Consider the following 14,198-nt stretch of genomic DNA (forward strand, 5'->3'; position numbering starts at 1 on the left):
CAAAAGCAGAATGTATTTTGCCGCGCAAGTGATAAGAGTGTTTAAGACTTGAAATATTGTGTTCTGTTCTGGTCACCTCATATGAAAGCTGTGAAAGTTTTAGAAAGGGTGCAGAGATTTATTAGGATGCTGGATGAATTAGAGAGGATAAAACAAGTTAGGACATCTTACTTTAGAGATAAGAGGATGGATGAGAGGTAACTTGATAGAGGTGTACAAGATGATAAGAGGCATAGATTGAGTAGGTAGCGCAGGGTGGAGATAGTTAACACCAGAGAGCATAATTTTAAGGTGATTGAAGGAAAATATGGGCGTGGGATGTCACAAATAAATAGTTTTTTCTTACACTTTCTTCCCCACAGAGAGCATTGGGTGTGTGAATCACCCTGCAATGGTGGTGGCAGAGGCAGATACATCAGGGTCATTTAAGAAACTCCAAGATAGGCATATGAATGATAGGAAAAAAAAAAATGAGGGCTACTTAGGAGGAAAGGATTAGATTGATCTTGAAATAGGTTAAAAGTTTGACACAACATCGTGGGCTGAAGGATCTGTGTGCTGTGATGTTCTATGTTGCTGTCTCATTGACCTTTAAAATGATTTGTGTGACACTTGGGTGTAAGCACCCCTGCTTAGGTTAACTATCTATGTTAATCTTTTTGCTGTCATTCTCAATGCAAACGTGCAATTACCCAAAGGTTAACCAGTGGGATCAATGTAAGCGTTCGAGCAGAGGACAAAGCAAGAGTGCCTTTTTGCAGAATTTGTTCCCCTTTTCTTCTTTGTACCTCTTTCTGGAGCTTTTCGACCATTTTTTCCTGAAGCCTTTTTTGTTCTTCCAGTTCACTCTTTGCTTTCTTGAGCTGCTCCTTCTGCCTCAACTCATCTTGGAAACGCTCGTTCAACTCTTGGTAGTCTTGGGTCATTCTGCTCAGGTTCCGCTGTTTATTGCAAAGGCGGGGAAAAGAAAATGAAAAAAGGTAGCAGGACGCTTCTCCCTCATGCTAACAAAGCAAGCTCAGCAATGAATACTCGAATGTACAAAATCCAGTGAATAGAATATTCCGGATGCAACTGAACCTTTTATTTAAAATCATGGTCTGGAAAAAAAATGGAATCCATTAGTGGGACAAAGGAACAGAATTTGGCCAAATTTCTTTAACCACTTGAGGAAGTAAAGACATTGGTGAGCTTTCTTGGCTGAAGCATCTACATAGTTGTACCTCCACAGGCAATTGACTCTAGGAACTTGAAGCTCTCAACCTCAGCACCATTGAGGTAGACAGGAATATGTGGGCTGCCCCCATTCCTGAAGTCAATGACCAGCTCTTTTGGTTTAGATCATAAGACATAGGAGCAGAATTAGGATATTTGGCCCATCAAGTCTGCTCCTCCATTCCTTCATGGCTGATTTATTATCCATCTACTACCACTGGAGTGTTACAAAATCCATTGCTGCCAGATACCTGGAATGGTGCAGCAGCTTCAGTAGGGCATCTGTCAGTGTTGACTTTTTGCAATGCAACAGAAGTGGTGCCTGGGGACATGGTTTATGAGACTCACCATATCTCATCTACTATTAATTGCTAACAAAGTAGTTCGGAGGTTCTCTGCTGTGAATGATATGCTAAAGGTTAACTAGTTATCTTCACTGCATGGTAGCACAACGATTAGTGCAACGCTTTACAGCACCAGCTGAGAGATCAGGATCAATTCCCACTGCTATTTATAAGGAGTTGTTCATTCTCCCTGTGACCATGTAGATTTCCTCCCACATTCCAAAGATGTATGGTTTAGGGTTAATGACTTGTGGGCATGCTATGTTGGCGCTGGAAGCATAATGACACTTGCAGTCTGCCGAGCACAATCCTTGCTAATCTGATATATGCAAATGACACATTACACTGCATGTTTCGACGTAAATGTGACAAAAAAAAAGCCTATTTCTTTTAAACTCAAGTTAAAATATTCCAATAAATGTTTTGCATTCAGAAAAAAGCATTTACAAAAATTCTTTCCATGTTTCAATCTGGATGCCCAGCCAAGTATTATGATACGTAGTCATCGGAAAACAACTGTCTGCACGAGCTAACAGTAATGTCAAGATGACCACATGAGCTTTTATAATCTCAGTTGAGGGATAAACCTTGGGTCCAGGATATTCAGGAACTCTTCCCTGGCTCTCCGTCAGAACAGTGCTGTGGATTATTTTACATCCACTTGAGGGAGACAAGGACATTGGATGAATGCCTCATCTGAGCAGCACCTCTGACAGTGCAGTGCTCCCTCAGTACTGTAATGCCAGTTGTTTTGTTCGGAATTTTAAGAAAATAGACCAGCAATGTGACATGCAGCCCAAGTTGAACGTGCTTCTCAACGAGGCACAGTTAACAAAGCATTAGAGTATGTTATGGATTCAGAGACAGACAATGCTATACCTGTGTTTCTTCCAGACGGTTTTCCAACACTCTCTTTGCCACAGCTGCTTCCTGTTCCTGGTCAGTGACTTCTCCCAGAGACTCTTCCATCTGCTTTCGCTCCACCTAAAACAGGCAGGGTACTAACTTTATTTGGATACTTATCAGTAGCAGCCATTCAAAACCTCTGAAGTTATCTGGTTATTCAAATAGATAATAGCCGAACTGAGTTAAGTCATTTGCCCACCTTAGAACATAGAATACTAAAGCACAGTACACGTCCTTTGGCCCATATGCCAACCTTTTGACCTACTCTAAGATTTATCTCACACTTCCTCCTATGAAGTCCTCCATTTTTCTATCAGTCATCTGAGTCATTTAAATACCCCTAGTATATCTGCCTCTACCATTATGTTCTATGCACTTACCAAACTCAGTAAAGAACTTACCTCTGACATCCCCTCTATATTTTCCTCCAAACACCTTAAAATTATGCCCCCACGTATTAGTCATATGTAACCTCATTTCTGGATCTCTTTGTATCCGTACCCAATAAAAACCAATCAACCTCCAGTTTAAAACCTCCATCCAAATCACAGCCATAAAACCTTCATCTAGGGCCAAGCCATTCAAGGACGACACCAACATTTATAGAAATGATGTGATTGCACTGGAAAGGTTGCAGAGAAGACTTACATTAACATCGCCAAGAATGGAAATTTTAGCCAACAGCTAAGTTTGGCTAGTTTTGTCAGCACAGAGGGAGACAAAAGGGACTCAACCAGGTTAATGGAGAACTTACTGAATTTTCAAAATTCTCATGGGGAAAAAAATCTACCTATCAAATCCCAGCAACCTACTTCATCCTACCTCACCTGGTCTGACCTATCACCTGCCAGCTTGTACTCTTTCTTCTCCCCACTCCCCCCACACCTTCTTATTTTGTCTTCTTTCCCCTACCTTCCCAGCCTTGATAAAGAGTCTCAGTCCAAAACATCAACTGATGAGAGATGACATGATAGGGGTGTACAAGATGAAAAGAGGCACAGATTGAGTGGACAGCCAGATACTTTTTCCCAGGGGTGGAAATGATTAATGAGGGGGCTTAATTTTAAAGTGATTGTATAGGGGGAATTTTTCTAAAAAATAAGTTTGTTGAAAGATAAGCTAAAAAAAAAAAAAAAAAAAATAGAGCGTGGTGAGTGCATGGAACACACTGCTGGGGGTGGTGGTAGAGGCAGATGCATTAGGAACATTTAAGGAACTCTTAGACAGGTACATAGGTGATAGAAAGATGGAGGGCTACATAGGAGGAAAGGGTTAGATTGATCTTAGAGTGGATTAAAAGATCAGCATAGCATTTGTAACAGTAACAAATCACGCAGCATCCACACGAACAGGGGGAATTGGGGACCTTATGCTTCAATCTCCTACGTTTGGTGGGGCTGGAGGGTGTCTTCCCTAGACTTACACAGCCGATGGAAACAGAGTGTTACACTGGTAAACTGGTGAAGCAAGTAGCATGAAGAATAGGGGAAAGCCTCACTGGCCAATACAATATTTCACAGGACAGACATATGGGAAAAGTAACTTTTTCATCTAGTGGTGAGCAAGTCAACATCCCGATTCTCTAAAGCTTTTCCACAGCTGTAAGGTACAGTCAATATCATCTTGGAAAAATTACCTTCTGCCTCTGTGCAACTCCAAAATATTGAGAATCTCAACACGTTCAAGGTAAAATCAACTCGCTTGACTGGTGAATAATTCACTACCTGAGATAGTTACCACCTCTGTACTGGCCCTCCATAGCAATAGCATAACATCTACTGAATGCATTGAGGCAATTTCAAAGTCAATGTCTCTCAGTCCTACTAATTCCACCATATGGGGGACAAGTGCAATAGGGCATGGAAACATACCACTTGCAGGTGCTCTTTCAAATCACTCACTACCAGACATGAAACATGTTATCACTGTTAAAATCCAACTACTCCTAACCCAATAGCACAACATCCCCACCACAAGCACTGCAGTAGTTAAAGATGGTAACAACTAATCACATCTTCTTAGGGGTCAATAAAGGACAGAAAATAAGTCCCATGTTTACCACTGGTGTCAACATCACACAACAATCAAGATCTCTTTGGGGTCTTTTGCTTTAGATTGCATGGTGGTGGGGGAGTGCAGGGGTGTCAGTACTTCTGCAAGTGAGAGAGGGTCAATGTTTCTGCTGCTGCTTGTTGGGGGGGGGTAGAGTAGAATTTCGGGGTTCTGATGTTCCTATCATTCATTCTGTGGGGTTTCTTGTTTCGTGGATGTCTGTGAATAGTGATAATTTCAGGTTGTACACTGTATACATACTCTGATATTAAATTGAACTATTTGAACCTATTAAATTAGAAAACCTTTTGCTGTTTAATTACCTCAAGCCTGGCTATTTTGTCTTTCAACCTTGATTCAGAGCACCGAAATTCTTCAAGCATGTCCTTGCATTCTCCCATTTGGAAGTCCATCTGAGAAATCTTCCTCTTCAGGTCCTCATTATCCTGCCTCAATTGTTTCAGAGTAGAATCGGCTGCTATCTTCGCCTGTTCTGTAACTCCCTTTTCATTTACTAGGTTTATTTTCTCCTGCAAGATCAAAAGAAAACAAAATACTTTCAAACTTGGAAGTTTTGATTGTGAACAGCTGTTTCAGTGACTGGAATTGGATTGAATAGATACATTTTATGTAGAGATAACAGGTCCTTCCAACCCAATGATACGTGCAGCCCAGCAACCCACCAAATTAACACTAACCTAATCACAGGACAATTTACAAAACTAATTAACCTACTAACCGGTATGTCTTTGAATTGTGGGAGGAAATTGGAGCACCTGGAAAAAACCCTCTCATTCAAGGGGAAGTTGTACCTACACCTTATAGACAGCATCAAATTTGAACTCCAACACCCCGAACTATAATAACATTGTGCTAACTGCTACGCTACCATGTTGCCCACTTACTGCGGACCTTCAACACCACTAGGCTCTGCCACAATTCAGGGTAACGGTGAAACTGTTGGCTTTGATTTCTGATCTATTGAAAGGCAACAAGCGGGCAAAATTGGAGAGATCATCTCTCTTAATTAAAAGTGACTTTTTACAACTTTTTGTCAAAAATTGTAAAATGTAAAACTCAAGTTCAAGTTTATTGTCATCTAACTGCACATGCGAACAAAACAACGTTCTCACAATACCTTTATCACACACAGCACATAAAATGAAATATTACCACAAATTAGTTAACAAAATACAACTCAAAATGCTTGTGAAGTGCACAGCACAGGTAAACAGTAAAGAGTTCAGTAACAATAAACAGCTCACTATCATAGTGATGAGACCTCTGTGGTAGCAACTGAGCTCTACTTATACCATTTTCCCTACCCCAGTGAAGCTATATTTTTTTACTTATTTAGAGAAACAGCACAGCATAGACCCTTCCAGCCCTTTGAGCAGCACCATCCAGCAATTCCCAACAACCATGATTTAACTCTAACCTAATTACAGGACAATTTACAATGACCAATTAACCTACCTGGTATGTTTTGGACTGTGGGAAGAGGAAACTGGAGCACCTGGAGAAAACACAGCATTCCAATGGAAGAGCGTACAGAGACTCCTTACAGAGGATGCCGGGATTGAACTCCAAACTTTAGATACCGAGCTCTGTAACAGCGTTTCGCTAACCACTATGCTACTTATTTAATGCTCCGCACTTACAGCTAATGCCAGAAGTTCAAATCTCACTATTGAGATTCTACAATGCCGGTGGTAATACTTTATCTCACCCCGCTGCACTCTGCTTCTTTCCCCTGCCACCCCTACACACACACACAAAATGACTTGCCTGTGAAGCTACAGGATAGGCGGGCTAACACAGGATTGAATACTTAGCCCATCATCCCAATCCCTGCTCTTTGAACTCATTAGTCCTATTCACTTATTTTATATTTCAATAGTTTTCACAGCAACCCCATTTTCCCACTCCTCTGCTATTTCTCCGCAGCCCTTATAATTTTGGTTTGAGAAATATTTATTTTGTTTTAAGTTATTTTGCTCTGGGACCACTTATGACTGTCTGGCTATGCACAGCTCCAATGCCATATTTGATTTTGCTGATGACACCTCTGCCAGTGGCTGAATCAAAGGTGGTGACAAATCAGCATATAGGAAGGAGATTAGAAACCTGGCTGAGTGGTGACACAACAACAATCACTCACTCAACATCAGCAAGAATCACAGAGATCAGATTCGATCCTGACTTCAGGAAGCTGGGATTTCACTTTCCTGCTCACCTAAACCTCCTACTTCTTACAACTTTAAATGTACTTTTGATATCTGTTCTGATACCCCTATCTGATTCCTCTCCAAGCAAAGTTAGGAAACCCCTAGGAACCACCTTAAGTACAGATCTTCTTGCACCTAACATTACTTTATGTACAATCAGTCTATGTACATTAGCTAATCTTGTGTATATACAGTCACACTTAAAAGTGTGTTTTATAGCATTGCTTTTACATTTATTGTGTTTCTTTTATGTTGCATCAGATCTGGAGTAACAATCATTTTGTTATCCTTTACACTCGTGTATTAAAGAAGGACAACAAACAATTCTGAATCTTGAAACATCCTTAGGTGTGTTCGTTGGTAATGCAAATAACGCATTTCATTGTTTGTTTCCATGTACAGGTAATAAATAAATCTGAATCAAAAAGAGATGTTTCACAACCTTAAATAAAGTACCTTGAAAATTTAAGATGCACACCCTGCATGCAGCAAGTGCTTTCACATGACTCAAGTCATGTTCACAATAAAACTGATGGCACACCATGGAACCTTTAACATGCAGCAGGGCTAGCAGACAAAACTTTCCCAGTAAAGATGTTCATTCTGGAGAAAAACTGGTCCGAGAATCTCATCTGCTAGACCACAGCTGAATGAGCACTGTTTGACTGGTTGTGATTTATTTATTTATTTATTTTTTTACTTGTGACTATTTTTTATTTGGAGATACAGCACAGTAACAGGCCTTTCAGCCCAACGAGCCCGTACTGCCCAATGATGCCAATGTGACCAATTAACCTACTAACTGTAGGTCTTTGGAATGTGGGAGGAAACCGGAGCACCCGCAGAAAAGCCACGTAGTCACAGGGAGAATGTACAAACTCCTTACAGACAGCGGCGGGAATTGAACCCAGGTTACAGGCACTGTAATAATGTTATGCTCCACTGCAGAACTTAAGCATACTGGTTGCAAGTTAAGCTCACCTCTGCTATGAGATCGCAGTTCTTCTTAAGCATCTCCACTTCTCTGCGATGGTTTTGTTTTAACACCTCCAGCACTTTGCTATGACTCGCCGCCTTTTCATTATGTGCCTCCTTCAGTAAACTTAATTCCTTCTCTTTTTGTTGAATTAATGCCTCATGGTACTCACTGGAAGCAGTCTTCTCCTTTAGTTCCTTCTTTGCTTTATCCAGTTCCTAATGCAGAAGAGATATGATCATGTGTTACGTCAGGCCACTGGAAAACTTGCAGTTATGGGGTATCTGCAGAAGTGACAATCTGAAAGCAATACTTTTATTTTTAAGTAACACACAAATAAGCTGGAGGAATCACGTGAGCCCAGCAGGATTTATGAAAGGAAACAGTCCGCATTTTGGGAAGAGTCCTGAGAAGAGTCTTGACCCAAAACAGACTGTCCATTTTCCTCCAAAGATGCTGCAAAGATTCCACCAGCTCCTTTGTACATTGCTCCAGATTTATAGTATCAGCAGTAGCTTGTGTCTCCATACTTTTTTAAGTGCCTCCATCCCAGCAATGTCTACCGAGGTCTTCTTCACATGGTCCACCTCGCCTTGCAGTGTAGAGTAACGATCCCGCAAATCTCGAAGTTCTTCGTCATATTCTTCCTTCTCCATCTTCATCTGCAGCAGTCTGGAATTTGGAAATAGTAATAAACGATAAAGATTAGCTTTGTCACATACGCATCAAAACATAATGAAATGTGTCATTTTGTGTCAATGACCAACAGACTGAGGATTGTGCTGAGTAGCCCATAAGTGACGCCGTGCTTCTGGCACCACAACTCACGAACCCTAACCCACGTCTTTGGAAAGTGGGAGGAAAGCTACGCAATCGAGGGGAGAATATACAAAGTCCTTACAGGTAGAGGTGGGAATAGAATCTAAATCGATGATTGCTGGTGCTATAAGGCAACTGTGCTAACCCCTATGCTTAATCACAAGATTTAATTCTACCCATATACAGAGCTTGCACCTCAGCATCCCAGGCACCCTTGGGATTGAACACGTGATCAGAAGCGTGACATGTTTGACAGCAGACTCTCAGCATTTTACAGGAGGAGTGGAAACGTTGGAGGGTGCATCACAAATCCTTAAATGGCACTGGATTTAATATATTCTCATTCAAGAGGAGAGTGCTGGACATATCAGTTCTCTCTTTGTAGACTGTAGCCCTGCAGGCAGCAGTACTGCAAGTACACAGTCAGGTACTTAGAACTGCAGTAAAGTCTACCATCACCGCCCTTTCTGACAGCAAGTTCATCTGGATGCAAAGGCAAAATGAGCTCAATTTTCATTTAAAGTTAATTTTAAGCCCATGACTTGGATCAAATCAAGTGTGAAATCTTCCCAATGCTAAACGTACTCTTGCTTGCTGCTGCGCAACTCCTCCCGGTTTTTCTGGAACATCTCTTTCCAATGGCTACTCTCTTCCATGCTTTCCTGGAGCTGCGTTTGCAGGTTCCTCATTGTTGAGTTGATCTTCTGCCTCTCAGATTCCACATTCTGTTGATTCTTGTTTTTCGGAAGGGGGGGGTGGAGAAGAAGAGAAAAAAATTTTAATCATTTCCCTAGTTATACCTTATTTATTATATTATTCAATTTATTATTTATTTGAGAGAGTCCTGCCTGGCTGCATCATTGTGCGGTACAGAAGCTGCAAGGCATTGGACTGCAAGATCCTATAGAAGGTAGTAAAAACTGCCAAGAGGATCATCAGGGTCTCCCATCCCATTTATGACATTTACCGGGAGCGTTGTATATGACGAGTCCGAAGCATAACACCTGTCCCACAATCTCTATAACCCACTATCACCAAAAAAGAGGTACAGGAGCATCAGGCCTAGGACTGCCAGACTGGATAACTGCTTCTTCTCTCAGATTGTGAGACTAATGAATACCTTTGCCACTATCATCACTAGGACAGCGAGCTATTTGCTGTTTACCTGTGCAGCACATTTCACATGCATTTTGAATTGTATTTTAGTAACTAATTGGTGGTAATACTTCCTTTTACGTGCTGTGTGATAAATGATTTGTGGATGCACTGTGGCCCAGAGGAACGTTGTTTCATTTGGTTGTATATACAGTATGTACAGGTTGAGCTTTCACTAGAACTATTCATGGAGTTCTGATGCAATCTTTAATTCCCAGCACGTACAAATTAATGCAAAGACCCGATAGCCATTGCCTTTTATGTCAGTTTCTAATGCTGTGCCCATTTTCCAAAAAAATATTTCCAGTTGGGTAACACACATAAAAGTTGCTAGTGAGAGGTACAGTCGACGTTTCGGGCCGAGACCCTTCGTCAGGACTAACTGAAAGAAGAACTAGTAAGAGATTTGAAAGTGGGAGGGGTAGGGGGAGATCCAAAATTATTTCGGATCTCCCCCTCCCATTTTCAAATCTCTTATTAGCTCTTTTTTCAGTTAGTCCTGACAACGGGTCTCGGCCCGAAACGTCGACTGTACCTCTTCTAATAGATGCTGCCTGGCCTGCTGCGTTCACCAGCAACTTTTGTGTGCGTTGCTTGAAATTCCAGCATCTGCAGATTTCCTCGTGTTTGCGTTTCCAGTTGGGTGTCAGCCTGCATATCCCAACTTTCAAATGAGAAAATGGACAGGTACACCACATTCTTCAACTGATGGCCAGAGAATTTAAGATTTACATTGTCCATTTTGCCCATAGCCATGACATCACATCTCACCACTATATCATTCAAATCCATGAACAAATCCATCTATTCCTTCCATCGTCACATGCTTATAGCTTTCCATCAAGGGTTTTCACCTTGACTACCATCTCTGCGAGCAAAGTCCATATTCCCTATCACTCGGCAGAAGGAAGCTTCCCTTGAATTCCATGTGATTAAAGAGTGACTTTCTTACATTAATGATATTTTTGCACTGTACTTTAGAACATGAGACAGTAACAAACCAGTTTACCAATTTCACCTTCTTGAAACAAGACTTTGCCCAGTATTTAAATCTCAAAGGCTAACACTCCAGCAAAGTTTAGAGCGTGTGTAGTGCTGTCCAAAACGTGCGCTTGGAAGTGGAGGTTAAATTAAAGAGCATACTTACTTGTTTAAATGGATTTTTAGGATATCACGTCACTGCTCAAGTACAAGAACACCCCCCAAAGCCTTGGTTAACTAGGAGCTCAAATTACTCATGCACATCTCTGCAGCTGGTGAAAATCAACAGAAAATACCAACACTTACATCTACAATAATGCAGAGTTGAATACTGAATTTTCCATTTTCCAATTTTTCCCACCCACACTCTGTATTTCTCTCCCACACACTGTCACCCCTCCACCCTTTCCCAGCCCTGTTACCCTATCTGGATCTATTTGCACAATATTCCCTTCCCATTTGATTTTACCTAACACTGACTAACTTTTGTGAACCTATCTCCCCATCTGGTTTCACCCATCACCTACTATCCTCTACCCTCCTCCCCACCACCCGAGGCCCTCTGTTCGTTAGGGTTCATCATAGATGTTGCGTCACAGCTTTCTACGTGATACACAAGCCAGGACAGTACAAAATGGAGAGCAAGCTGATACCCATGCAGCAGGCTCCCAATCCACGTAGCTGATGAATCCAAAGGAACAGCAGAGACAAAAGATTGTTACAGTTTGCCACCAGCAGCATCACAGGAGTTCCCAGACAGCATTGAACTCAATGTAGGACTGTCTTAGGGACCCCAGCTCTGGAGTTTTCCTCTGGGTTTACTTGCGAATGCTTCCCCATGAATATAGCCACAAGGCAACAAAGGTCTGACATCAGTTTTCCTTCTCCTAAATGAGCTGCCAACCATGGCTGACAAGCCTCATTTGCCCAAAGCAACTGGTTTTAAGGTGCCAGTAACCCGCCTTTGCCCCTTCTCTTGTCAGCAGAAACTATTCCGCTGGGCTTAGTAGCTAAGCTACACGTGAAGGCCAGTAGCTGGACTTGGTTGTCAAAGGCTATTGGAGATGCACGCCATTGAGAGCACTTAATAGATGGTGGGAGTTTATTCCTGCTAGCTCTGCCAGCTATAACAACCTAAAGGACACCTCCGCCCCCACTGTATTGGTATTTACTGGAAATCCTTCCTCTTCCCTCTTATCTTGATGCAGGATCCCAACTGAAGCATTGACTTGCACCTTCTGCCTCCACAGACGCTGCTTGACTTACTGAGTTCTTTCAGTGTTCTGTTTTTTTTGTTCCAGCTTCTAGCAGCTGCAGTCTCTTGTGCAATTAGCCAGTGTGGAGTAATTAATTGAAAAAAAAGACAATGCTGGAAGTATAACATAAAAACAGAAAATGCTGGAAGCACTCAGCAGGTTAGGCAGCATCTGTAGAAAGAGAAACAGAGTTAAGGTTTAATGTTAATGCTGCTTGACCACTGTAATTGCCTGAGTCACTTCATGGGGGTGAGGTGGGGGATGGGTATCAAGGACAGTCAGAATGCAAACAATTATGTAAATTGCAAGGAAAACAAGAGTGCACAAGGGTCTTACAATTTTAGGTTGAATGCCTTTTCAGTGAATTGGTACCCGATTCTCTAGAAGCCACAGCCTGTGTCAGCAGGGAACAGATTGAATGAAGTCATGCACAGCACTAACCTCTCAAGAACTAGGTTGCTCAATAGACCAATAAAACCGCTTTTCATTCTTTTCCCTCTCTGCAATCTGAGCGAATTAGGAGCCAGACGTTGGCACTGTTAGTCAGTACTTTGTTTTTTTTCTATGCAGCATGTGTGGTCCCCTGTCTATCTACTCTACTTTCCAGACAGTATTCATGTAACACAATCAAAGCACTGTTTGCCCATGAAGACAACTCCATTCACTAACAAATAAACTTCAGTCTGTGCTAAACTGTTCTGTTGGAAGACGCTTTTATTAACAAATAGGAGGCATTTGACCACCAACACACCACTGCTCACCCGAATCCATCTGTCTGTAACATCTGAGTAGGATTTTATTCCCTGGAGTGCAAGTGCACGAGTGAAGATTTGACAGAAGCATCGAATATTATGAAGGGTATAGATAGGAGACAGAAATGAAACAAAGCTGCAGAAAGTTGCAACCAGCTCCATCATGGGCACCAGCTTCCCCAGCAGAGGACAACTTCAAAACTTGATGTCTCAAAAAGGTGGCATCCATCATGAAGGACCCCATCACTCATTACCATCATTGATCAGAAAACACACATGTTTCAGGAACAGCCTCTTTCCCTCTGCCATCAGATTTCTGAATGGACAATGAACACATGTCCACTACCTCACTATTTTTTTTTCATCATTGCTCACTTTTTGCACTACTTAATCTTTATGTACATATTTTCTTATTTTAATTTGTGTTGTCTTAAATTTATTATACTGTATTGATGTCACAAAACAACAATTTTCACAACATACAGTATGCATGTCAGTGATATTAAACCTGATTGTAATTCTGATTTAGGGTAAATGAAAGTCAGCTTTTTCCACTGAGGTTTGGTGAGACTAGAACTAGAGGTCATGGGTTAAGGGTGAAAGGTGAAAGATTTAAGGGGAACCTTTTCACTCTGAGGGTGGTGAAAGTGTGGAATGAGCTGCCAGTGGGAACAGTGAATGCGGGTTTGACAACATTTAAGAAGTTTGGATAAGTAAACAGATGGAAGGGATATGGAGGGCTATGGTCCAGGTGCAGGGACTAGGCAGTATAACAGATTGGTACAGACAGATAGGACAAAGGGTCTGTTTCTTTGCTGTACTGTTCTATGCAGACATCCCACCTCTCCCAGAAGTTCCGGAGACTCCCGCATATTAATAGTGGCTCCCTGATGCCTGCAAATTATATACAATGTCCCGGAAATTGATTTTTTTGAGAGCGAGTGTGAGAGAATGCGCGAGAAAGAGTGAGAGAGCGAGCGCAAGAGCAAGAAAGCAAGCGCGAGACAGCGAGAGCAAGAAAGCAAGCGCGAGTGACAGCAATAACGAGAGAGAGAGCATGAGAGAGTGAGAGCAAGAGCAAGAAAGCAAGCGTGAGAGAGCAAGTGAGAAAGCAAGGGTGCGCAAGAGAGAGAGCGAGAGCAAGAGTGAGAAAGCAAGCGTGAGAGAGCGAGCGCGAGTGAGAGCCACCACGAGCGAGAGAGCACACGGGCGCGAGAAAGAACAAGAGTGTTCCAAAAAAAAAAAAAAAAATGAAACGTACATCACCCCAGACTACACTAAAGTGTACCCCTGCCTAATAGGGGTCAAAAATACTGACAGTGTTGCTCGCTGCACTGTTTGCAACAGTGACTTTTCTATTGCCCATGGTGGGTTAAGACTGTAAAAGACATGTTGAGGTGAATTGGTGTCATTCGTTCATTAGCATAGCTAATGTTATTTAAACTAGCTGGCTAGCTGCTAGCGAGCTACTCTATTGCAGACATCCCACCTCTCCCGGAAGTTCCGGGAGTCTC

The 14,198-nt window shown here is 42.0% G+C and overlaps 1 protein-coding gene across 2 annotated transcripts in view; it reads right to left on the minus strand.

The window, feature by feature from the left end:
- The window catches only part of cgnb (cingulin b), a 133,716-nt gene that overhangs the window by 39,338 nt on the left and 80,180 nt on the right, over positions 1 to 14,198 (minus strand). For both annotated transcript variants that reach the window (XM_072283329.1, XM_072283339.1), the window contains exons 9-14: positions 9,126 to 9,274; positions 8,252 to 8,393; positions 7,727 to 7,939; positions 4,841 to 5,047; positions 2,439 to 2,543; positions 789 to 941 (exon numbers count right to left, since the gene is read on the minus strand). In XM_072283329.1, coding sequence (XP_072139430.1) covers positions 789 to 941; positions 2,439 to 2,543; positions 4,841 to 5,047; positions 7,727 to 7,939; positions 8,252 to 8,393; positions 9,126 to 9,274 — 969 coding nt within the window. The remainder of the gene's footprint in view (positions 1 to 788; positions 942 to 2,438; positions 2,544 to 4,840; positions 5,048 to 7,726; positions 7,940 to 8,251; positions 8,394 to 9,125; positions 9,275 to 14,198) is intronic.

The sequence above is a fragment of the Mobula birostris genome, chromosome 2 (assembly GCF_030028105.1).
Source record: "Mobula birostris isolate sMobBir1 chromosome 2, sMobBir1.hap1, whole genome shotgun sequence".
Classification (NCBI taxonomy): Eukaryota; Metazoa; Chordata; class Chondrichthyes; order Myliobatiformes; family Myliobatidae; genus Mobula; species Mobula birostris.